Genomic DNA, 27,621 nt, shown 5'->3' with positions numbered 1-27,621 from the left:
CACATTTGTAAGGTGGGAACTCTCCAATGTGTAGCACCCATCTGGGTGAGGTAGTACGGTGGGCAGTTTGTGTCAGAACACTCCCCACAGCAGAAAGTTTTCACACGGTGAAAGGAAGAACCAGTTGGTACTGGAACCCTGGTTCTTTCTGCCAAACAACAAGTGAGAAAGGAAGTAGGATGAAGACCGCCACCCACACCAACACCGGAACGGCGGGTATCAAATATGGCTGCTTTTTGAAAGGGTGTATGGACCCCCCTAATTTTAGCTTCCCAACTCCTAGAGGGTGGGATCGGCTTCCCAAGAGCCTCGTAAATAACTGGGAAAGTCAGCGGCCTGCCGGAAAGAAACAGCAAGAGAGGGGACCGCGCTGGAATGGCGAGGCATCCTGAGAATTTGAGGAAAACTGACTCAGCGCACATATATTTAACAGGAGCATCACACGCTCCTGTTTCATACATGTGCACGCACACACACAAATGTGAAGGGACGTGCAGCAGCCCCTGCACCCAGTCACCCACATAGGTGTCAGGTAAGGTCAAGAAAGAGGAGACATGAGGTTAAGGAAAGAAGAGGATGAGGGGGAAAAAAAGAGACCGATGAGAGGAGAGGGGGTTGAGTGATGAGAGAGAGAAAGGGATGTTCAAGGAGACCAAGCTAAAAAGGTGAATGTCAGTAGAGAGAGAAAGAGATGTTCAAGGAGACCGAGCTAAAAAGGTGTGTCAGAGAGAGAGAGGAGATGGGGAACAATAAAGAGAAGAGAACTGGGAGGCGAAAAGAACCTGGGAAATGAAAGAAAGCAGCAGAGGAGGGAGAATAATTATCCAGAGTTGGAGGAGAGGCCCAGTCAAGACTCAGAGGCTAGTAAAACAGGACAAACTGAGCCTTCAGTGTCCTGACTCCTGTCCACCCACCCAATCAGCCACCTCCACAAGGTCAGGGGTCAACCTGAAACAGAACTCGCTAGGTGGAACACACACAGGTCTGATTGTATTGTACAGTGATGAGCGAAAGGGAGACTTGTTTGAGCCTAATGAACCCTGTAGGATTGTCTTCCATAATATTGGCCTGTGTATAATATAGGCCTGTGTATAATATAGGCCTGTGTATAATATTGGCCTGTGTATAATATTGGCCTGTGTCAGGAATCTTGTTCTTTCCAATGTTTTCGCTGCCGTCGGAAAAATCTGAAAAACACCCCGTCGCACGTCATTCAGCCTTTAAACCATATGTTCGGTCAGCTATGTGAAGGTAATTTGATTTAAGCTTTAATCTGATTGACATCAATCACATCAGTCTCTTTGTCTGGACCTTCCTAACTGATTGCCCTCACATGCACCATTCCCTAAATAACTACTGCAAAAGCATCACAAAGGCCGCAGAGTGGGGAACTCTGACAACGGTCACGCAATCAATCCAGAAGTATACCACTAATTCCCTACAGAGTGAAGTTTCTAAAAATAAGAGGGGTAGAAATAGAACACACACTATATCGGTGAACATATCGGAATATGACGATATTAGCTAAAAAAATGCCATTGTCTAGGTTAACGCGGATATGAAAAAGAGATGTCAAAGCTGACGTGCATACCTATATGTCAAACAACACAGTTCTATTATAGAATGTTGTATGTTCTGAATTTGCACGTGCAAGCCAAGCGCCACCACTACTATCACTAGCACTGTCAAAGTTGTAAAAAAAAACTCAAGCAAAAACCGGCCTCGAACGATGCATTATTTGTTCGACCGTAACTCATGGGGTAACTAGCTAGCTTTAGCTTGGTACCTAGCTAGCACCAATACAACCAGCCTGAAAACAATGACCAGTAGAAACTGCAGTCATTTTCATTATTCTTAGCAATGATTTAGGAATCCTTGTAAGTATTAGCTAGGTAGTCACTCGTTGTTCACCTATTGAAACTCAACTTCAGTTCATGAAAATAAATAGCTAGCCAGCTACTTAACCCTGTTGCCCAAAGCTAACATTCTAAGCAGCCAGCTAGCTTCATCTGGCTAGTGAGGCTCGACCTGACCGGGTTAAGCGTTGTGAAGCTAGCCACATTAAGGATTAGGCACAATAGTGGAATTTGCGGTTTGCCTTCAAAATAAAAGTACATCTTTGAAAGTGATGCAGAAGGTTACAATTGGTGGAATCATGCCATATTTAGACTAGATAATGTTAAGAGTCCCGCAATATGAGCTACGATGCTAGTGTTCTCTGGGTGTCACTGAGTAGACTGACACCCCATGTCATTGATCCACAATCCATAGGTAAGGCTGCACGGTGAAATAAGTATGCCTCCAATGCAATTCTAAAGTATAACACATTCAGTGCGATTTCAATAGATTTGTCAAATTAACAAATTGTTTTTTGATGATTTTATATAACATTCCAACCTCGTTTAGAATGATCTATTGAACTGTGGCATAATTCTACAATTTGTATTCATATGCATCACTGTCAACGACACACTTTTATTTTGAAGGCTAACCGCAAAGTCCACTATTGTGGCTATTCCTTATTGTGGCTAGCTTTACGTAGATGGGTCCGACCACCATTAGTCAAATAAGAACTGTCTTATAAATTAGGTTAATTTTAGATGATGATCCCCACCAACATAGTTAGCTAGCTAACTAAAGCTACTGAAACAGGTTGTCGTTTTGCTATGTTTTTGGGGAAGAACATTGTTTGCATCCATAAGCTTGCTAGCTTTTTTTATGACCTGCACTGTAGGTGTGCGAGACAACTAACAGCATCATAGCATATATATATCGATGAATCGTTGCGACATATGAAATACGAGTGATAGTGTAATCAATGTGTAATAACTACGTACAAAAATAAACACATTAAATTATGTGACGTGCAGTCATATTCAGGTCCTGATTGGTCAACAAGCTTTTATGACACGTCAAATAGTGTTGTTTGACATGTATCTTTTTGACATAAATTAATACATTTTCAATGATGGCCTACCCCGGCCAACGCTGGGCCAATTGTGCTCCGCCCTATGGGACTCTCAATCATGGCTGGATGTGATACAGCCTGGATTCAAACAACTGAGATGCAGTGCCTTAGACCGCTGCGTCAATGTGTCTGTGTTAACTATTTAACTAAAATGCCGCGTCCATGTGTCTGTGTTAACTATTTAACTAGAATGCTTAGAAGGATGCTAAAATGTTAATATTGGTTTCATTTCTTTGGCAAGGAAAATATTAGATATTGGTATCTGCCAAAAGTGTCATATCAGTGCATCACTACTTTTTGGTCAAATTCACAGAAACTATATAGTCATACTGTGTAGTGTGACCGTGGAGGGTAAATGCAGACAGAGAGAGAGAGAGATCGGTGAAAGAGGGAAGAAAAGAGAAACTGAGGAAAGTGGATAGGGACTGACAGTAGGGTACGTGGCCATATGGAGGTTGAAATGTGTGTGTGTGTGTGTGTGTGTGTGTGTGTGTGTGTGTGTGTGTGAGTGAGAGAGAGAGAGAGAGAGAGAGAGAGAGAGACGAGGACAGAGGGAGGTTAATCGTCCCAGGTAATTTGGACAGCGAGCCAAGTGCGGCTTTACATCACACAGAACATACAGTTAACCATGCTAAAGTATATAACAGGAAGGAGGTAGGAGGTAGGAGGGAGTGAGAGGGAACAATGGACGAAGAGAGACTGGAGAGAGGGATAGGTTAGCGATGGATAGAGAGACTGGAGAGAGGGATAGGTTAGCGATGGATAGAGAGAGACTGGAGAGAGGGATAGGTTAGCGATGGATAGAGAGAGACTGGAGAGAGGGATAGGTTAGCGATGGATAGAGAGAGAGACTGGAGAGAGGGATAGGTTAGCGATGGATAGAGAGAGACTGGAGAGAGGGATAGGTTAGCGATGGATAGAGAGAGAGACTGGAGAGAGGGATAGGTTAGCGATGGATAGAGAGAGAGACTGGAGAGAGGGATAGGTTAGCGATGGATAGAGAGAGAGACTGGAGAGAGGGATAGGTTAGCGATGGATGGAGAGAGAGATCAAGGGAGAAATTGATTTAGAGGGGGGATCCGGAGGGATGTTATCATTATGCTTAATTCTAGGGCAAATATATGTATATCTTTCTGCATGTCTAAGCATACCTGACTGGTGGTTATTTTTCTAAAGAAACTAAATATGCTTCTCTGCCTATCTGCTAATATCTGGGTAAAAGATTGAAAGGAATGTGAGTCTTATTTCAGCAACTTGATTGGAAGCCTGAAATGGCTTCTTGGTAGCTAATTATGAAGTTGGCTTCAGCTAGCCCAGATTGGGAACCTGAAGCCAACTTCATAAAATTGCTAGGTGGCTAATAGTAAAAAATAAAGTCATTTGAAATAGGACAGATCTGAGGGGTCACATGCCCCTGTGCCCTTCTGGGCCTGACACCTGAACTGTGCTGTAGATAAATCTCAAAACAAACTGCAACAATGTTTGGTGTCAAGTAAAAGCTTGGTTCTTCGGAGGGAGGGTATGTGATGGGACATGTGAAAGACCGCAAGGCACACATTATATACGAGATGGGATGGTGGATTGCACAAAGGGTGAACAAACATATCAGTACCTGAAAAGATTTCAATCCCAAACCCTGCGAGGAACCATGCTGAAAGCTTTCACACAAAACAGAGGAAACAGAGTCACCATCTAGACTAGTCCTCATTCATTCAATGTGCCTCTGCCAGGTACACAAGTAGAAAACAAGCAATTCACACATTCAAAGAGTATAAACATTTTGGTAAAAGCATTGACTGAATACTTGGAAAAGCATCAATACACAATAAGTTGCCAAAGGGTCGCTATGCTGGATTTGACTTGAGCTGCCTTACAAATGCCTCATAATCCCCTTTAGCTCTTGAGCTAATACCAAACGGAGTGTAAAGCACCTGTGGGAACCCACTACTCGCTGTGTAAGCCAAGAGCTAATTTCCCCAATGTAAAACAATGGGAGCACTAAGCTAGGCTAGCCCAGCTAATAACCCTCAGACCATGCTCCAGTCCAAGCTATTCTAACCTTTCCTGGGTTCCCACACATTTTGGGCTCACTCCCCGCAACAAACACTTAAGAGGCCTAAGCATCTTTAATTCAGGGGTAAGTTTAATGCTGATACTTAAGCAGAACAACACACAAATGAAAACACAAAACAAAAAGGGCATTCCATTAGTATGAAAAATATCTTTTCGCTGGGCAAAATAAACTTTTTGGGCAAAAACTTTTTTTTTCTAGCCAAAACGTCAGAGATCATAGAAACGGGTCATTAGTCCAGATTGAACTACCACAGAACAACAACCAAACCACTTTTCCTCAGGATCTCACACCAAAACATAAATCCTCCATAATATCTTACTAGAACTGGTTCGATTATGGATGATCTGATTCTGACCTGGATCTGTGAGTGGTTTGGCAGGTCTCTGAGAGGGACGTCACAGGGGGTAGCATGTTAGAGTTAGTCACCAGGATATCAGGATCAAACAAGTGAGGCCTGGGAGGAATGAGGAGCCTGTGAAGGGCTCTTTCACTCCACTCTCATACACTGGCTGGCCCCTAGCTTCCTCTCCGTTAGTTTCCCCATGCAGCATCAGACCACTCGTCTCAAGGGCTCACCACACCTCAGACCACTCGTCTCAAGGGCTCACCACACCTCAGACCACTCGTCTCAAGGGCTCACCACACCTCAGACCACTCGTCTCAAGGGCTCACCACACCTCAGACCACTCGTCTCAAGGGCTCACCACACCTCAGACCTCTCTGGTCAGAGAGAGGAAGAACACCATTTTATAATGCATTTGAAGGGGAAGTTCTCTCTCCATTATTTTATTCTATTAAAACAGTGAGACGTTTCGGTCAGACCTTCATTAGACAGACATTGACGTTGCAAGCCTTTGGACAGAAGGGGTTAGAGGTCATATCCTAACCTCTCAGATTTCAGACAACAGGATTAGAGATTCAAGGTCATTCCCTACGACTAAATGGGCTGAAGTTGAGCCTGTGAGGTTAGGAATGGTATTCTATGAATGAAGTAATAGTTCAAGGGAATGGGGTTAGGGTTAAAGTTCATATCCTAAAGAGGGTGATAATAACATCCACCCAGCCGGTAGGGTTTGAGTTCAGGTTCATATAGACAGTGAATGGGGTGTACAGTATAAGGCATGGAGTTCAGTTTAGAGCAGTGGTATTCACACGTTTTCAGCAGGGAACCCATTTTGTTCACCAGAATTTCCGGGGACCCCCTCCCAATTCTAATGATCCAACCTTAAAAATCAGTAAATGTATATTGTCACATCAACAAAACCTTCAACTCATTACATTTACTCAATAAAAAGTGATTTTTTTCAATACTCTCTCAATAACATCTCAATAAAATAATCAGTACTCTTAATTTTTACTTCCCAAAAATTCCCCCTGGGGCCGTGACCCCAACTTTGAATACCACTGGCTTAGAGGATCCTCTGTCACTCACTGCTTAGTTTGGACAGGTACTAGTCTGAGCATCATACACCAACCTGACAGAGTAGAGTCAAGGCAGCAGTCAGACCTTAGGGAGTGGGAAGACCGAGACACTACAGGACAAAGCAGGGAGGGAAGGAGAAGGTCAAGAGACCATGAGTAAAGAAGCGAGAGAAAGTGAGGACAACAAGATTGAGAAAAGCAAAAAAAGGAACAAGAGAAAACAGAGGAGACAGCACATCAAACAATGAAACCTACCAAACACTTGAGGGGGCCAGGGAGAGAAGGGAAGGGTGATTGGCTCTTGGCTGAGTAAATGGGTGGGTGAATGGGGAACAGAGAGATTAATGACTTCTAAAAACAGGTGGACCGTGGGTTGGCTGCCCCTCTGATGGGGGTTAACCTGGGACCCCCGTCAGTGTCGGGTGTCTGCCATACCTCCGGATGGAGCGGACGAAGCCCGTGACCTCCTAGCCCTCTCCCCTAACAGGAAAGCGGATTTGTTTTCCTATCCCTTTCCCAGTAATCCTCCCCACACACACACACACACACACACACACACGAGGAAAATAGATTTGGATATAGATAAGGATTTGACATTCCGCTCCTTTCCTTTTTATGCATGAAATAGATTGAATTTGGATAATCACCCCAGGCGTGCGTGCGCACGCACACAAATTTCAACGCACAAACGCACTCAAAATAGCATTAAAAAAATGTCCCTCGATCCAAGAGCACATAAACCACCCTTGCAACCCAACTCCCATCGACCTTGGCCTGCAGTCACAAGTCTGCAGGCAAAAAACACTTCTCTACGGATTAATTAGTCTGTTCTCCCCCACGCAGGAATAAACCCACTTCAAGCCAATGGCAGAGTTCTACTTTTGATCTACCCACACAGTTCACCAGGCCACGTCCTCTCCCCTTCTCTCTGCCTCCACACTGGCTAATCACAAGTAGCACAGCAGAGGCAGCCTAACTGACGTTCACAGAGAAGTCAAATAGATACATATCGCACTGATACATGGCTGGTGATGGTGATGAAAAAATATACAGAATCAATAGTTACATATTGGGATATTATTTTAGACGATACATCGTTTCGTTTTGACATGCTTGTTGGCTGTACCTGCACCAAAACTTCAGCATTTTCCCTTCATTGCTTGTTCCCCATCTTTTTAAATAGGGACACAATTTGTTTTCAGCACTTTTATTTCCATGACTGATCAAAACTCATGGTTCTCTGTTGTCCCTCTGCACCAGACATATGGTGAGCAACATGCTTGAACCTCAAATCACACTATTCATTCACAATACATATAGAAACGTGAGCGTCGCAATAAATTGCATATCGGCACATAAGTATTGTGATATTTTGGTATTGTGACGGCCCAAACTGTTGATTGGTGTTTAAATGGTTTAGGGTCAACAGCCATGTACCAGGGAAAAGATAAAGCAGTGCCATGTAAAACCGCACAGCTGGTGAACTGCAGGGTGCTTCCGTTTTGGGGAGGGGTCACAGTGTTGTGGCCTGGTGATATTTATGGATGCCAGCTATAAGGAGGTGCCATGGAACCCCTCACTCAGCTACTGTACATATACATGATTCACAAATAGACTAACGAGGTCTCAGAAATACACAGATGTACTGTACAAACTGTGGTGCTTTACAGGGAATTTTATTATTAAGGTCATGAACTACTACTAGCTCGATGGCCTTCGTATCCTCCTATACACATCATTAGAAAAAGAGATGGAGAAGGAATGAAAAGGAGAAGAGGTTTCAGCCAGTGCTTCAGACAGCAACCAATAACCATGAGGAATAGCTCCACTACTTCAGTGAGCAGATTACATTACAATCAATATCTGTACCGTCATCAAAATCACAACGCCTGTCCTGACTGACACCAGTTCTATTCTCATCTTCTAACCAAGGTAGCGAGAGATAAAAATCAGTCAAAAAAGACAGAGGGAGAGGAAAAACAAAGAGTGCTTCATTGGCCTTTGAGGTCCCCAGCCGACAGAATACCTTTAATAGACCTGTGGGGCTATATTTAGCCCTCCTGTGTCGACTTACTGTCAGCGCATTTCAGCAGAGGCCCCTTCGGACACAGCATGTACCCTTGAGAGAGAAGCAGAGAGAAAGAGAGCGGGAGGGAGGGAGGGAGGCAGAGCCTTGTGTAGCTGAGGTGATAGCTGAGCTATACTCGTACAGTACAGTTAAAACACACCTGTAGAGACCCTTCAATGATCAGAAGGCAAAGGAAGGTTGAGAAGCAAATTCTGATTAGTGAGACATAGCCAAAGCACACGAGAGAGAGAGAGAGACACTTGGCTTTACTTTAACCTTAAAGGAAAAGGAAGTTTGGCTGCAAGCACTTGGCTAAGGAGGGGAAAGAAAAGCCTAGTTTAAAGACAGCCGTTCTGCCGTCCTAGGTGAGACCAAAAAAAATGCGGCCCATCAAAGAATAGTCCCAGTAAACAAAATGACATTACATTTTTTTTTATAAAATACGTATTTTTCCAGATGTTGAAGTTAAATTAAATTTAGATTCTGAATGAAAGGTGAAAAGATGTCTTTGAAATCAGGTTCATTTTCATTTCTGGAAGAAAGTTGAAAATGTAATTTACAGTGGTTGCTCCACTAAAAGTTTTGAAATTATGCTGCAGGATTTAGAGGTAATTTGTTGTTTAGTACGGTACCTTGCGTCACCACTTAATTACTCTAGACCAGCGCAAGGGGGAGTTAGAACACTGATTATGCTTTTGGGTCCTACTGTGTCTCTGACAATGAATGGGCGACATAAACCTAAATAGAAAATAATTGTGTACGACTTCAATATTACTTACTAAAACTGTTGTTACACTAAGGTTTTTAACCATTTTATTTTGGTCTTACTGTAGTACTGTAGGCCACTCCCAACTGGGCATGCTGTACAGTGCCTGAGTGGTGCAACGGTCCAAGATGCTGCATTAGCAGTGCAAGCTATGAAGCTACAGATGCTGGTTCAATACCAGTGCCCGTCCTCGACTGGGAGACCCATGAGATGACTGTAGACTTCTGGTTTCTCTCCCTCTAAAAACAGAAATAAATCATTCTAAATAACAAACTGTCTTTATTTACAAGTTAGTAACAATGTCTCACCCCATGTTCAGAATGGCCTTTTTCCACACTCATTTTAAGTTATTTGAAAACAAAGCGATTATTATTAATTTAGAATGATATAAAAGCTTGTTGGATATTCTCACAGATATATTATTAACCCTGTAATTAGCAGGACAATATACATTTTTCATATTGTTCATGGCTCCTGAGTGGCACACAATGGGATTGCCTTGCAGTTCTCCAGCTTTATCCACTGAAAGCGTGCAACGTTCAAGGCACGAGGGCAGGGGGCACGGGATGGGCCGCAGGACCTAGCCCATGGGGAAGGGAAGAGGAGGAAGCGGGAGGGGGGTGGACCCCCACCCCGCCACACTGGCAAAACTTTAACCCCTGCGCACGGAACCCGCTAGCGGGCTGAAATTCCACAATTTCGCTACATAAATAGTCATATTAAACATTCATGAAAATACATGTGTCTCACATGTATCGAAAGCCTAGAATCTTGCTAATCCAACTGCGTTGTCAGATTCAAAAAAGGATTTACTGCGAAAGAATACGATGCGATTATCTGAGCATAGAGCCCCATATTTTTTTAAATTTTTTAACCAGCACAGGGGTAACAATCACAAACTGCATTAAAATAAATCGTTAACCTTTGACGATCTTCGTCTGTTTGCAATTCCAATGCTCATTGGTACACAATGAATGATCTTTTGTTTGATAAAATCAGTTTTTATAGCCTAACACAAAACATTTTGTGAACCGCTTGTGTAGTGAATTCCATCTCATTCCATTTTCGACGACACATTCCAGGTAAATCACCCCCACAGAACGTGACCTTTCCAGTCATGTTTGGTTTCACTGCAATCAACTGGTTTGTTTGTAACACAATCAAACCTGATGGGCCATTTCGCGGGATGTATTGACTGAAAGAAACCGATTTGAAGACAACAAGTAATGACATCATTGTGCACCAATGATTTGCCCGCTGTTTCGTTGATTGACTGTCTTTTAACCCAATGACCACTGATCGTCTTGAAATCTAGCTGGGTAGATGGCCAACGAGCTGGGCTAAATGGCAATACGCCATGTTTATGTGTTGCAAGACCAACCCATGTAGTAAGCGCCAGCGTAAAGAGAGTCATGCGCTATTGAATTTTCATACCGGAATGAGAAACACATATTACGCATTGCATTGTTTGGTGAACGCGCAGATTCAGCTGTTTATACATCAATCATTATGGCGACTAAGTCAAGTCTAGATATACAGATGTACACACAACTTTAGAATAAATTGACTGGGAAGGTGAGACAGATTGTTGTAGGACGCTTCATTTAGCCATTGTGGAGGAATGTTTTTTGAACGGGAGAGGACATCTTTTTGGACTGGTAAGTTCTTATCATGCTAATGCCCTTGTTTGAAATTAATAATATAAAATATTATTTGTGATTTTTATTTTAGAAGCAATATATAAACATTTAATGTCATGAAATGTGAGATGCTTGTCTGCCGCCCCACCCCAACCCACATGAAATAGCCTATTTGAGGCTGTTGAGGAGAGGGCAGGACAACATCAATGGCCAAAGTGAAATGGAGACAGTAGATACAGCTGGTCTGTTGTAATATAATAAAGACAGTAGATCTAGCTAAAATGTCATAATATAAAAGAGACAGTAGATCTAGCAGGTAATAATAATATATTCAACCTAATATATTCAACCTTCAACATATCTGTTTATACAGGTCTCATATATGAAACTATTCTAACTGAACATTTTCTTTCACAGTGACACTGACTACAAATGAGAGTCTTATCCGGTGTCCTGTGTGAATTTAAGTATGCTCTCTCTAATTCTCTCTTTCTCTCTCTCAGAGGACCTGAGCCCTAGGACCATGCGTCAGGACTACCTGGCATGATGACTCCTTGCTGTCCCCAGTCCACCTGGCCTTGCCGCTGTTCCAGTTTCAACTGTTCTGCCTGCGGCTGTGGAACCCTAAACTGTTCATTTTTACTCTTGAGGTGCTGCCCTGTTGCACCCTCTACAACCACTGTGATCTCCACCCGGCACAGCCAGAAGAGGACTGGCCACCCCTCATAGCCTGGTTCCTCTAGGATTCTTCCTAGATTTTTGCCTTCTAGGGAGTTTTTCCTAGCCACCGTGCTTCTACACCTGCATTGCTTGCTGTTTGGGGTTTTAGGCTGGGGCAATATAAATAGATTTGATTTGATAGAGGACTGAGGATCTTCCAAATATTGAAAGTGTGTAAATAGTTACCCATGTTATTTTGTAAATGTATATATATTTTTTTTCATAAATTTTTTAAATCAACTTAATTTTTTTCTCCTCAATTTTTTTGGGGGGGAAGTGTGTTAGAATACCATTTTGGTATTTTGTAAATAGTTATTTGTTTCAAAATGTATACCTTCACCAATTTGGCCACTTGGGTACATTTGGGCTATTTGTGTGGGACACCTGGGTGACTTCATGATAAATGTCATGTAGCACTCATTTTGGAAGTTATCATTCTGAAACTTTGCACAAGTACTGTTGCCCTCATTTTTCACTGAAATTGTCCCCATCATCCTATCTGAATGTTTGTTTTATCTTGTTCATTTTAAAAGATACAAAAATAAAAATTGTATGTTTTCTTCCATTGTTTTATCTAAACCAGATCTAGTGTGTTATATTCTCCTACATTCAATTCACATGTACACAAACTTCAGAGTGTTTTCTTTCAAATGGTACCAAGAATATGCATATCATTGGTTCTCTGCCTGAGCTACAGGCTGTTAGATTTGGGTATGTCTTCAGGCGGAAATTCCACGAAGTCGGGGGGGGGAAGAGTTGTAAGAGGTTGAGAAGCCCTCCTGTTCTCCACTCATTACCTGTATTAACTGCACCTGTTTGAAGGCATTACCTGTATAAAAGACACCTGTCCACACACGCAATCAAACAGACTCCAACCTCTCCACATTGGCCAAGACCAGAGAGCTGTGTAAGGACATCAGGGAACAATTGTAAATCTCACCACGTGGGGCTTCAATGATCATGAGGAAGGTGAGGGATCAGCCCAGAACTACACGGCAGGACCTGGTCAATGACCTGAAGAGAGCTGGGACCACAGTCTCAAAGACAACCATTAGTAACATACTACGCCGTCATGGATTAAAATCCTGCAGCGCACGCAAGGTCCCCCTGCTCAAGCCAGCGCATGTCCAGGCTCGTCTGAAGTTTGCCAATGACCATCTGGATGATCCAGAGGAGGAATGGGAGACGGTCATGTTTGGAGGAAGAAGAAGGATGAGTACAACCCCAAGAACACCATCCCAACCGTGAAGCATGGAGGTGGAAACACCATTATTTGAGGAAGCTTTTCTGCAAAGGGGACAGGACGACTGCACCGTATTGAGGGGAGGATGGATGGGGCCATGTATCGCGAGATCTTGGCAAACAACCTCCTTCCCTCAGTAAGAGCATTGAAGATGGGACGTGGCTGGGTCTAGAAAATCTTTGGAGGGAGCTGAAAGTCCGTATTGCCCAGCGACAGCCCTGAAACCTGAAGGATCTGGAGAAGGTCTGTATGGAGGAGTGGGCCAAAATCCCTGCTGCAGTGTGTGCAAACGTGGTCAAGAACTACAGGAAACGTATGACCTCTGTAATTGTAAACAAAGGTTTCTGTACCAAATATTAAGTTCTGCTTTTCTGATGTATCAAATACTTATGTCATGCAATAAAATGCAAATGAATTACTTTGTGTTAGATTCCGTCTCTCACAGTTGAAGTGTACTACCTATGATAAAAATTTGACCTCTACATGCTTTGTAAGTAGGAAAACCTGCAAAATCTGCAGTGTATAAAATACTTGTTCTCCCCACTGTATCTCTGTATTTTGAACTTTGTGGATGGGGCCTCCCCAGTGGTGTAGCTGTTTAAGTCAATGCAAAATGCGTTGCTACAGATACCCGTGCTGGCCGCCACCGGGAGACCCATGAGGTGGCTTTTGGTTTTAAATTAGAATCCTCTATATGTAATTATTATACTGTCATAATTTATATACTGTCGGCGACATGAGTCTCACTAGTGTTGTAATGTGCTGTTAAAAGTGGTGTAGGTCTTATTTAAAGAGCATATTGAAGTTAGAAGCAATAGGATTTGAAGCAATTATTTTAGCACAGTTTCGCGCTGCTCTGAGACAATTAAACCCCGGTCTCCCACGTGCCTGCATTCTCTAGTACAGCCATTATTGAAAGCTATCAAATGCTTCTCAAAGATGCCCTCTGGTGGTCAAACTAGCACTAACTAGCATAAAATGGAACCAGTGGTTCACACTTAAATATCGTGCCATAGAACTTCTGTGGCACCATGCAAGCTGCGCCGTAGTACGCTGAAACTTTTAAAGGACAAACCACTATATAGACATCTATGTTTGGGCCAAATCAAGGCTGGTCCGGACCGGAACAAAACTTGAAACAAACGTCTATGATTTAAGATTTGGTCCGGAGATAGACCAAAAACCAACGTCTAGACAGGACCAAAAGGCATCAGCGTCGGTCCGTGCTTACAGAGTTACACGGAACCCAAACCGGCTGCGTGCGTGAGCCATCGTGCATAAATTTGTCTCCCTACACCAAACGCGATCATGACAAACAGGTTAAAATATCAAAACAAACTCTGAACCAATGACATTAATTTGGGGACAGGTCAAAAATAATTAGAAACATGTATGGCAATTTAGCTAGTTAGCTTGCACTTGCTAGCTAATTTGTCCTATTTAGCTAGCTTACTGTTGCTAGCTAATTTGTCCTGGGATATAAACATTGAGTTGTTATTTTACCTGAAATGCACAAGGACCTCTACTCCAACAACTAATCCACACATAAAACAGCCAACCAAATCGTTTCTAGTCATCTCTCCTCCTTCCAGGCTTTTTCATCTTTGAACTTATATGGTGATTGGCATCTAACTTCCATAGTATTACCACGACAACTGGCAACAAAGTTTCTTTCAATCACCCACGTGGGTATAACCAATGAGGAGATGGCACGTGGGTACCTGCTTCTATAAACCAACGAGGAGATGGGAGAGGAAGGACTTTCAGCGCGATCTGCGTCAGAAATAGAAAGGAGTTCTATTTTAGACCTTGGAGTCGCAGAAGCTCGTTGGCGCGCAATAATTGAACAACGTGGATGTCTGAATGTATTTTGTGACGCTCGCGCACGCGACGTGTCCGGTCTGGTCAGCATGTTATTGACTACAGCAGGGATGGGCAACTCCATCCCTAGTCAACACAGCTGATGAAACTAATTGTATTATAAAACTAAAGATCATGATTAGTAGATTATTGGTTTCAGCTGTGTTAGCTGAGGCAGGGGCAAAAGTGTGCCACCAATCCGGCCCCAGTGTACTGGAGTTGCCCATCCCTGGCCTACAGTGTTGCCTGAAATGTAAGCTTAGGTATGCCCATCCATGTGGTAGGCCCAACATTTTTAAAACAAGCCATTGAATTGGCTTTATAAATCCTGATTCTTGTGACTAATCAATTTAAGCTCAATATCAGCAACCCAAATGTATTAAGATGAGTTAACCTGAGCCTATTTGCAATGTGTTTAAACATCGGGAAATGTAGAAGTAGCATTCTCTTCTTCGCTATGATCAGCTTGAAAAAAATATACAGATACAAACTTGAAACTGATCATGACAATTTAGCCCACGGGATGAAACTCCGGGACAGCAGTTGTGAGGGGACTGATTGTCCATGTCATGTATTTATTTTATTTAACCAGGCAAGTCAGTTAATAACCAATTCTTATTTAGTGACGGCCTACACCGGCCAAACCTGGACAGTGCTGGGCCAATTGTGCACTGCCCTATGGGACTCCAAATCACAGCCGGTTGTGATACAGCCTTGATTCGAAAAAGGGTGTCTGTAGTGACGCATCAAACACTGAGATGCTGTGCCTTAGACTGCTGCGCCACTCGGGAGCATTTTACTTCAACCGGTCCTGTTTTTAGGATACACTACATGACCAAGAGTATATGGACACCTGCTCATCAAACATCTCATTCCAAAATCATGGATATTAATATGGAGTTGGTCCCCCCTTTGCTGCTATAACAGCCTCCACTCTTCTGGGAAGGCTTTCCACTAGATGTTGGAACATTGCTGCAGGGACTTGCTTCCATTCAGCCACAAGAGCATTAGTGAGGTCAAGCACTGATGTTGGGCGTTTAGGCCTGGCTCACAGTCTGCATTCTAATTCATCCCAAAGGTGTTCGATGGGGTGGAAGCAACCAAGAACAGACCATTTTTACTCGCTGTAGCACTCAGTGGTCCTGTTCTCTGAGCCGTTGTTGCTCCTAGACTTTTCCACTTCACAATAACAGCACTTACAGATGACCAGGAGAGCTCTAGCAGGGCAGAAATTTGACAAACTAACTTGTTAGTAAGGTGGCAACCAATGACAGTGACACACTGAAAATCACGGAGATCTTCATGAAGGCCATTCTACTAAAAATGTTTGTCTATGAAGGCCGCATGGCTGTGTACTAGATTTTATACACTAGTGTGGCTAAAATTGCCAAATCCACTAATTTGAAGGGGTGTCCACATGCTTTTGTATATATAGTGTGTTTGTTAACATCTCGGTGGATTTTTTATTTGATTGGGCGACCATTTAGGTTAGGCTATTTGACCTGAGAAGTTATGTAAAAAGTATCTCATTATATTGTCATATATTTTATCTCCAGCCTGTAGACTACAGGAAAGGCCACATACTCTTTCTACTATATCATATTCTGCTACATGATTTACCTTAGATCATTTTTCTGACTAAATGTTGGAGTGCCTCAGCGATTCGCATCTCCAAAAGTACCCCAGAGAGGCGTGCTTGGAATCGACAAGATAAATATTTTGCGCCGCTGCCTTTGACAAAGTGGGCACTGCTTATCATAGGGCGCCAACAGCGCTCACCTAAAAAAAAAACCCATACGCCACTGGTTGAGAGAAATTGTCATTGTATTTGGGCAGAATTATTTGAGTTTTTCTGTGTTGTTGGAGATGGGTCTTGGTCAGTTTAGTTCAGAAAATGCCGGCCTTGTCAATCCATGTGCAGCCACCTAATCCTGCCTCATACGCAGACCAGCATTGGGTATTCCAAGGCAGCAGCACAGCCCTCAAGCAACAGCCTGCCTGCTTCCTCTGAGTGAGTGCTCACTGCATAAGGGGGAGATGAGGAAGAGAGAGACTGAGTGAGGGAGGGAAGGAGAGACCGAGAAAACCCTACTAAATTAGTGATCAGGCTTGCCCCGCCTGCATCTTTGATGAATGAGATCATGTTTGGCCACTCACATGATGCCAACGCCACAGCGACTGCAGTGTGGGCTGCTTGGAGAGAGAGGGCCGATAGAGGAATACCAGATGTATACAGCTTCTTGTAACGTTTTCCGTTTTGTCCCCTCCGTCACCAGATGATTGACTAGTTGGGAAATGTTGCGTAAACCCCAGTTACAGGAACACCACCTCCGCAATAAGTACATCACAGAACAGCAAAAAGGACAATGTCGATATGCAGGCCTTTGTATTACTCAGAGGAGAGATGGTTCATTCGATCAATATCTTTACAGGACCTGAAAAGACAGAGCATTCATTGAGAGAAATCATGTTCATGTTGGCACATCAGAAGTCTAAGTGCATAGAACATACACAGAATATTTATTTTAAGCATAGTGTTGTCATGACGTTGGCCTGGGGGGGTAGGTTTATGACAATTATAAATACCTCTTCCCCCTCCCTCTCTCTACTGAAGTTACATTTGCAAAACCCTTGGTTAACAGAGATTCTGAGAACATCAGAAGGTGGGGGGAAACTATATTCTGGTAATCCGACCAATGGAACATATGCGGTGGTACTTAATGAATATGATGTCAGTTCGTTTGTCATCCGAGACATTTTCATCAATGATAAGATGACATAACTCTGATGTGTAGACTTTCCACTGTAGAGTTATCGGATTCACATGGAATTGTTGTTCAATTTAAATGTTTGAATATGAAATTATTCGTGATGGGATGAAATGTGATTTTAGCTTCTAAAATGTGAGATTTGGGTTTTCATAAGACAGGGCTCTGCTCAAATCAGTGGCCGCCCCTGTGAAGGGACATGGGCTATAAAAAACTTTTCAAACACGCCCTCCTCTCCCTTCCTTTATAAGCCCTTGACGACAATATAACCTCCTCTTCCGAGGACGACGGTCCTATGTTAGAATGGTTCAGATAATAACTACAGAACGAAGCCAACATCAGCGTGAGCTTTGGTTGCGAATGGTATGAACTTTGAACTCTTATTCACTACAGAAGTGATACCTCCTAGCCGTTGAGTTAGCAACAGCAGCTGCAAACGAGGGTTACGAAGGAACAGACCGAGTATCCCGTCTATCACCCAACGACGTTACTACAACGTATTCAATTGACAACCAGAGACATTCTTCAAAGGACTCTGTTGGGCAACACGGCCTTCCATCTACCACCAACCTACCAAAGCGCAGCTCAGAGTAAATATTTATTGCATTTTCCTTTTCCAAATGGGCGGTAATTTAGAATGCATAAGATACTGTATTTACGATAGCACAGCTTCTTCCCTTTGTTCCTCAGTCTTCCCGCTCTTTCACTCAAACCCAGCCCCTTTTCTTTTGTGTAACAAGCTGTCATATCTGTTCCGCCCGCTAGGGAGGTTTTCCTTTACGACGTCATTTGTAATCAAGTTATGATTGAATTGTGTAATTAGTTAGGTATTTAGTAAATAAATGATTAAACACAATTTTGTATTGCTGATTCAACTTGTTAGCTAGGGTTCGTGCCGATAACCAAGAATTTACAACTTTCAGATGAGACTGAATTAAGATGAGGATTAATATTGATTGCTATTGATGTAAAATATTACTAGGTCTTTAAGAGTTTATTCGGAAGATAACAGCTCTATAAATATTATTTTGTGGTGCCCGACTCTAGTTAATTACATTTACATGATTAGCGCAATCAGGTAATATTAATTACGGAGAAATTATTTTATAGAATAGCATGTCATATCACTTAATCCGGCATAGCCAAAGACAAGACAGTGTTCACTCCCAGGCGGTTAGGAGGAAGTCTAAGATAGAGCTTGGACAATATGGGCCATTAGAACAAGATAATTGATAGCTAAAACATTGAAAGCAGTAGTGGTAGTTTCAAGGTTAACACAAAAAAGTAAACTGGTGCACACTAATGTTGTCATGATAATTGAGGCAAATATATCATAATACAGATGATTTTTTAGGGCCTATAGTAGTTTGGTACACATCCCTCAGTGTATTTCTCTGTACGTAGAGTTCACTCTCACGCGGTTAGGAGGACATCTCTGCGAGCTGTCCTCTCCTGGTAGAAAGTGAACCTTGCTCCCCTGGGGACTGTGTGTGTGTGTGTGTATGTGTGTGTGTGTGTATCTGAAGCCACTTCCATCATGTCTGGTCACTCGTGCTTTTCTATCCACAGCACTTAAATCTGGTATCCACACCTCTGGGCCAGCCAATATCCTGTATTTCCTGTTCCTACTACACAGGACGGAAGCTTTGGTGCTGGCAGATTCTTGTTTACACGGTAGCATGACAAAATAATTTTTTTTTATTACATTATATTGCCATTTGCTCTGGACTAATTTCACGCCTGCCTACTTCATGTAGTTCAGTTGATGTGATTTCAATTGAATGCAATTTCAGTTGACACTCAAGGTACACTCCCTTTGTCTCAGCCACAAACCCAGAGAGGAGGCGGAGTGAGATGACAGACAGGCAGGCGAGGGACACAGTAGAGCAGTGGAAAAACATGAACGCACCATTTGCCTTTGAGTCATCCCCAACACACACACACACCCCCCAGGGCTTCCGGGTGGCGCAGCAAAAACCCTGGTTCAAATCCAGACTATATAATGCCAAGGAAAGAGGCATTGAGTTTGAAGGTAGGCCTAAAGATACATCCACAGGTACACCTGCAATTGACTCAAATTATGTCAATTAGCCTATCAGAAGCTTCTAAAGCTATGACATCCTTTTCTGTAATGTTCCAAGCTGTTTAATGGCACATGTCATTTAGTGTATTAAACTTCTGACCCAATGGAATTGTGATACAGTGAATTCTAAGTGAAATCATCTGTCTGTAAACAATTGTTGGAGAAATTACTTGTGTCATGCACAAAGTAGATGTCCTAACCAACTTGCCAACACTATAGTTTGTTAACAAGACATTTGTGAAGTGGTTGAAAAACAAGTTTTAATGACTCCAACCTAAGTGTATGTAAACTTCCGACTTCAACTGTACATTAACTTATTTTTTCGCCCTCAATCTGAGCGCTCTGGGGCAGGTTTTCATCAAGGATCTGTACTTTGCGCCGTTCATCTTTCGTTCATCTTTCCCTCGATCCTGACTAGTCTCTGAGTCCCTGCTGCTGAAATACATCCCCACATCCAGATGCTGTCACCACCATGCGTCACCGAAGGGATGGTGCCAGGTTTTCTCCAGACGTGACACCATAGTACCCTCCAAGCTCGTCATCAAGCTCGAGACCCTGGGTCTCGACCCCGTCCTGTGCAACTGGGTACTGGACTTCCTGACGGGCCGCCCCCAGGTGGTGAGGGTCCTCAACACTGGGGCCCCACAAGGGTGCGTTCTGAGCCCTCTCCTGTACTCCCTTGTTCACCCACGACTGCGTGGCCACGCACGCCTCCAACTCAATCATCAAGTTTGCGGACGACACAACAGTGGTAGGCTTGATTACCAACAACGACGAGACGGCCTACAGGGAGGAGGTGAGGGCCCTCGGAGTGTGGTGTCAGGAAAATAACCTCACACTCAACGTCAACAAAACTAAGGAGATGATTGTGGACTTCAAGAAACAGCAGAGGGAACACCCCCCTATCCACATCGATGGAACAGTAGTGGAGAGGGTAGTAAGTTTTAAGTTCCTCGGCATACACATCACAGACGAACTGAATTGGTCCACTCACACATAGAGCATCGTGAAGAAGGCGCAGCAGCGCCTCTTCAACCTCAGGAGGCTGAAGAAATTCGGCTTGTCACCAAAAGCACTCACAAACTTCTACAGATGCACAATCGAGAGCATCCTGGCGGGCTGTATCACCCACCGCCTGGTACGGCAACTGCTCCGCCCACAACCGTAAGGCTCTCCAGAGGGTAATGAGGTCTGCACAACGCATCACCAGGGGCAAACTACCTGCCCTCCAGGACACCTACACCACCCGATGTTACAGGAAGGCCATAAAGATCATCAAGGACAACAACCACCCGAGCCACTGCCTGTTCACCCCGCTATCATCCAGAAGGTGAGGTCAGATCTATTACATGTATCACTAGCCACTTTAACTATGCCACTTTGTTTACATACTCATCTCATATGTATATACTGTACTCGATACCATCTACTGTATCTTGCCTATGCTGCTCTGTATCATCACTCATCCATATATCTTTATGTACATATTCTTTATCCCCTTATACACAGTGTAAGACAGTAGTTTTGGAATTGTTAGTTAGATTACTTGTTGGTTATTACTGCATTGTCGGAACTAGAAGCACAAGCATTTCGCTACACTTGCATTAACATTTGCTAACCATGTGTATGTGACAAATACAATTTGATTTGATTTGATTTGGCATTCAGGCCAAAGAGTCACGTCTTGGTTTCATCAGACCTGAGAATCTGGTTTCTCATGGTCAGAGTCCTTTAGGTGCCTTTTGGCAAACTCCAAGTAGGCTGTCACGTGCCTTTTACCGAGGAGTGGCTTCCATCTTGCCTCTACCATAAAGGCCTGATTTGTGGAGTAATGCAGAGATGTTTGTCCTTCTGGAAGGGTCACCCATCTCCACAGAGGAACTATGGAGCTCTGTCCAAGTGACGGTCGGGTTCTTAGTCACCTCCCTCACCAAGGCCCTTCTCCCCTGATTGCTCAGTTTTCCTAGAGCTGGCTGCCTGGCCAGAGTATTGGTGGGTCCAAACTTCTTCCATTTATCCTCTCTGGGATATTCGGCACGGTAGCGTCCCACCCCGCCAACAGTCAGTGAAAGTGCAGGGCGCCAAATTCAAAACAAAAATGTCATCATTAAAATTCCTCAAGTATTTTACACCATTTTAAAGATAAAATTCTCGTTAATCCAGCCACAGAGTCTGATTTCAAAAAGGCTTTACAGCGAAAGCACCACAAACAATTATGTTAGGTCACCACCAAGTCACACAAGTCACTGCCATTTTTCCAGCCAAAGAGAGGAGTCACAAAAAGCATAAATATAGATAAAATTAATCACTAACCTTTGATGATCTTCATCAGATGACACTCATAGGATTTCATGTTACACAAAACATGTATTGTTCGATAAAGTGCATATTTATATCCAAAAATCTCATTTTACATTATATTCAGTAGTTCCAAAACATGCAGTGATTTTGCAGAGAGCCACATCAATTTACAGAAATACTCTAAATAAACATTGATAAAAGATACAACTATTATGGAACTTTAGATAAACTTCTCCTTAATGAAACCAGTGTCAGATGTTTTTTTTAACTTTAAGGAAAAAGCATACCATGCAATAATCTGAGTACGGCGCTCAGAGACCAAAACAGCCAAAGAGATATCCGCCATGTTGTGGAGTCAGTAAGTCAGAAATAGCATTATAAATATTCACTTACCTTTGATGATCTTCATCAAAATGCACTCCCAGGAATCCCAGTTCCACAATTAATGTTTGATTTGTTTGATAAAGTTCATCATTTATGTCCAAATGCTTCCTTTTGTAAGGGTGTAAACAAATTAAAACGTGAGTGCAGCCAAAAGGTCGGACGAAAAGTCCAAAAAGTTATATTACAGGTTGTAGAAACATGTCAAACGAAGTATAGAATCAATCTTTAGGATGTTTTTATCATAAATCTTCAATAATGTTCCAACCGGAGAATTCCTTTGTCTGTAGAAAAGCAATGGAACGCAAGCTAACTTTCACATGACCGCACGTCACGAGCCCGTGGCAATCTGGCAGACACCTGGCTCAATCCCCTCTCATTCGGCCCCCCTTCACAGTAGAAGCATCAAACAATGTTTTAAAGACTGTTGACATCTAGTGGAAGCCTTGGGAATGCTGGAATGCTGCAGAAATGTTTGGGTACCCTTCCACAGAGCTGTGCCTCAACACAATCCTGTCTCTGAGCTTTACGGACGATTCCTTCGACCACATGGCTTTGTTTTTGCTCTGACATGCACTGTCAACTGTGGGACCTTATATAGACAGGTGTGCCTTTCCAAATCAATTTACCACAGGTGGACTCCAAGTTGTAGAAACATCGCAATAATGACAAATGAAAACAGGATGCACCTGAGGTCAATTTCGAGTCTCAAAACAAAGGGTCTGAATACTAATGTAAATAAAGTAGGTTTTTATTTTTAATACATTAGCTAAAATTTCTAAAAACCTGTATTCCCGTCGTCATAGTACTGTATGTAGATTGATGAGGAAAACATGTAATAAAATTTAGAACAAGGCTGTAACGTAACAAAATGTGGAAAAAGTTACAAATGCACTGTATGTGGTAACATGTTTCATGCCAATAAAGCCATTTGAATTGAGAGAACGAGAATAAGAGGGCAAGAGAGAGAGAATGACAAAATGAGCCAGAGAACAAAGGGGAAGAGAGAACAGGCAATTAAGTAGAAAGCAATGAGAATCTACATGAATTGAGTCATGTCAAAGTGCGTCACAATTTACCCCATAGATTTACGCACGCAAGCATACATGACACTGGCATGTAGCCTCATCGGCATAGGTACACTGTACCCCGCCACACACATACACACACAAGTCTCCAGGACATAAACACATGCATACGCACAGCCTATAACATAAAAGCATACTCACACAGATGGAATCACCCTGAAATAACGACAGTGGGTAAAGACCCCCTCCAAGCAGAATTCAGCCCCTCCCTCCCTCACTATGCTTGTTAAGGAAGCAACATTAGGAAACACTAACCCAGGGCAGGAAGATACTGTGTGGGTTTGGAGGATATCTAGTAGTCCTCCCCAGTGATGGGAGCTGACAGGGAAGGACCAGGGGGTGAACCACCCTTGTCCCTTCATTCAGTACAGGCCTCTGTTAGCTAACAGAGTGTGTGTGTGTTAGTCTGGGAGATGCTTTTCTTTCGCTCCTTCACTTTCTCTCCCTCTCTCTGCTTGCAGGCACGGGCATCCACTCGGCCACGCTCTGGCGACACACACAGGAAGCTAAGCCAACCTCACACACAGAGAGAGCAAGCCCGACAGAGCGAGCGAGAGAGAGCCCGACAGAGCGAGCGAGAGCCCGACAGAGCGAGCGAGAGAGAGCGCCCGACAGAGCGAGCGCCCGACAGAGCGAGCGCCCGACAGAGCGAGCGCCCGACAGAGCGAGAGCCCGACAGAGCGAGAGCCCGACAGAGCGAGAGCCCGACAGAGCGAGACAGAGCGAGAGCCCGACAGAGCGAGACAGAGCGAGAGCCCGACAGAGCGAGACAGAGCGAGAGCCCGACAGAGCCCGACAGAGCGAGACAGAGCGAGACAGAGCGAGAGCGAGACAGAGCGAGACAGAGCGAGAGCCCGACAGAGCGAGACAGAGCGAGACAGAGCGAGAGCCCGACAGAGCGAGACAGAGCGAGACAGAGCGAGAGCCCGACAGAGCGAGACAGAGCGAGAGCCCGACAGAGCGAGACAGAGCGAGACAGAGCGAGAGCCCGACAGAGCGAGACAGAGCGAGACAGAGCGAGAGCCCGACAGAGCGAGACAGAGCGAGAGCCCGACAGAGCGAGAGCCCGACAGAGCGAGACAGAGCGAGACAGAGCGAGAGCCCGACAGAGCGAGACAGAGCGAGAGCCCGACAGAGCGAGACAGAGCGAGAGCCCGACAGAGCGAGACAGAGCGAGAGCCCGACAGAGCGAGACAGAGCGAGAGCCCGACAGAGCGAGACAGAGCGAGAGCCCGACAGAGCGAGACAGAGCGAGAGCCCGACAGAGCGAGACAGAGCGAGAGCCCGACAGAGCGAGAGCCCGACAGAGCGAGAGCCCGACAGAGCGAGAGCCCGACAGAGCGAGAGCCCGACAGAGCGAGAGCCCGACAGAGCGAGAGCCCGACAGAGCGAGAGCCCGACAGAGCGAGAGCCCGACAGAGCGAGAGCCCGACAGAGCGAGAGCCCGACAGAGCGAGAGCCCGACAGAGCGAGAGCCCGACAGAGCGAGAGCCCGACAGAGCGAGAGCCCGACAGAGCGAGAGCCCGACAGAGCGAGAGCCCGACAGAGCGAGAGCCCGACAGAGCGAGAGCCCGACAGAGCGAGAGACCGACAGAGCGAGAGACCGACAGAGCGAGAGAGCGAGCCAGACAGAGCGAGCCAGACAGAGCGAGCCAGACAGAGCGAGCCAGACAGAGCGAGAGCCCGACAGAGCGAGAGCCCGACAGAGCGAGAGCCCGACAGAGCGAGAGCCCGACAGAGCGAGAGCCCGACAGAGCGAGAGCCCGACAGAGCGAGAGCCCGACAGAGCGAGAGCCCGACAGAGCGAGAGCGAGACAGAGCGAGAGCCCGACAGAGCGAGACAGAGCGAGAGAGCGAGAGCCCGACAGACAGCGAGACAGAGCGAGAGAGCGAGAGCCCGACAGAGCGAGACAGAGCGAGAGCCCGACAGAGCGAGCCCGACAGAGCGAGCCCGACAGAGCGAGCCCGACAGAGCGAGCCCGACAGAGCGAGAGCCCGACAGAGCGAGACAGAGCGAGAGCCCGACAGAGCGAGACAGAGCGAGAGCCCGACAGAGCGAGACAGAGCGAGAGCCCGACAGACAGCGAGACAGAGCGAGAGCCCGACAGACAGCGAGACAGAGCGAGAGCCCGACAGACAGCGAGACAGAGCGAGAGCCCGACAGACAGCGAGACAGAGCGAGAGCCCGACAGACAGCGAGACAGAGCGAGAGCCCGACAGAGCGAGACAGAGCGAGAGCCCGACAGAGCGAGAGCCCGACAGAGCGAGAGCCCGACAGAGCGAGAGCCCGACAGAGCGAGAGCCCGACAGAGCGAGAGCCCGACAGAGCGAGACAGAGCGAGAGCCCGACAGAGCGAGACAGAGCGAGAGCCCGACAGAGCGAGACAGAGCGAGAGCCCGACAGAGCGAGACAGAGCGAGAGCCCGACAGAGCGAGACAGAGCGAGAGCCCGACAGAGCGAGAGCCCGACAGAGCGAGAGCCCGACAGAGCGAGAGCCCGACAGAGCGAGACAGAGCGAGAGCCCGACAGAGCGAGACAGAGCGAGAGCCCGACAGAGCGAGACAGAGCGAGAGCCCGACAGAGCGAGACAGAGCGAGAGCCCGACAGAGCGAGACAGAGCGAGAGCCCGACAGAGCGAGACAGAGCGAGAGCCCGACAGAGCGAGACAGAGCGAGAGCCCGACAGAGCGAGACAGAGCGAGAGCCCGACAGAGCGAGACAGAGCGAGAGCCCGACAGAGCGAGACAGAGCGAGAGCCCGACAGAGCGAGACAGAGCGAGAGCCCGACAGAGCGAGACAGAGCGAGAGCCCGACAGAGCGAGACAGAGCGAGAGCCCGACAGAGCGAGACAGAGCGAGAGCCCGACAGAGCGAGACAGAGCGAGAGCCCGACAGAGCGAGACAGAGCGAGAGCCCGACAGAGCGAGACAGAGCGAGAGCCCGACAGAGCGAGACAGAGCGAGAGCCCGACAGAGCGAGACAGAGCGAGAGCCCGACAGAGCGAGAGCGAGAGCGAGACAGAGCGAGAGCGAGACAGAGCGAGAGCGAGACAGAGCGAGAGCGAGACAGAGCGAGAGCGAGACAGAGCGAGAGCGAGACAGAGCGAGAGCGAGACAGAGCGAGACAGAGCGAGAGCGAGACAGAGCGAGACAGAGCGAGAGCGAGAGCGAGACAGAGCGAGAGCGAGACAGAGCGAGAGCGAGAGCGAGACAGAGCGAGAGCGAGACAGAGCGAGAGCGAGACAGAGCGAGAGCGAGACAGAGCGAGAGCGAGACAGAGCGAGAGCGAGACAGAGCGAGAGCGAGACAGAGCGAGAGCGAGACAGAGCGAGAGCGAGACAGAGCGAGAGCGAGACAGAGCGAGAGCGAGACAGAGCGAGAGCGAGACAGAGCGAGAGCGAGACAGAGCGAGAGCGAGACAGAGCCCGACAGAGCGAGCGAGAGAGACAGAGCGAGACAGAGCGAGCAAGCGACAGACAGCGACAGACAGAGCGAGACAGAGCGAGCAAGCGACAGACAGCGGCAGACAGAGCAAGCAAGCGACAGACAGCGACAGACAGCGACAGACAGCGACAGACAGCGACAGACAGCGACAGACAGAGCGAGCCAGAGCCCGACAGACAGAGCGAACCAGAGCCCGACAGACAGAGCGAACCAGAGCCCGACAGACAGAGCGAGCCAGAGCCCGACAGACAGAGCGAGCCAGAGCCCGACAGACAGAGCGAGCCCGACAGACAGAGCGAGCCAGAGCCCGACAGACAGAGCGAGCCAGAGCCCGACAGACAGAGCGAGCCAGAGCCCGACAGACAGAGCGAGCCAGAGCCCGACAGACAGAGCGAGCCAGAGCCCGACAGACAGAGCGAGCCAGAGCCCGACAGACAGAGCGAGCCAGAGCCCGACAGACAGAGCGAGCCAGAGCCCGACAGACAGAGCGAGCGAGCGACAGACCGAGCGAGCGACAGACCGAGCGAGCGACAGACCGAGCGAGCGACAGACCGAGTGACATGGATGAATGGGATCTGCATATTCAGTAGGCATGTTGTTCCCACATCATGTAGTGTGATAACATTAACTCAACACACCATCTACAAAGATGCTGGATGCTACCAACAATGCCATGTTAAACTGTCTGTCAGCAGCACGCCCATTTAGGCCAATCTGGCATGAACGAACACATGAACAAACTCATGAATTAATGAATAAACTACATATTACTCTTCAACAACCACAGAGAAGCCCA

General features: G+C 45.9%; 2 protein-coding genes across 2 annotated transcripts in view; one reads left to right on the top strand and one right to left on the bottom strand.

The window, feature by feature from the left end:
* The window catches only part of poc1b (POC1 centriolar protein B), a 58,646-nt gene that overhangs the window by 21,850 nt on the left and 9,175 nt on the right, over positions 1 to 27,621 (bottom strand). The window lies entirely within an intron of this gene.
* On the top strand, positions 19,853 to 27,533 carry LOC149985300 (uncharacterized). Its single transcript, XM_090185829.1, has one exon. It carries the CDS (start codon positions 23,796 to 23,798, stop codon positions 27,531 to 27,533), a length of 3,738 nt encoding a protein of 1,245 aa, XP_090041955.1. The 5' UTR covers positions 19,853 to 23,795.

The sequence above is a fragment of the Oncorhynchus mykiss genome, chromosome 2 (genome assembly GCF_057628025.1).
Source record: "Oncorhynchus mykiss isolate SJ-2025 chromosome 2, ASM5762802v1, whole genome shotgun sequence".
Classification (NCBI taxonomy): Eukaryota; Metazoa; Chordata; class Actinopteri; order Salmoniformes; family Salmonidae; genus Oncorhynchus; species Oncorhynchus mykiss.
This window is presented reverse-complemented; position numbering and strand designations above follow the sequence as displayed.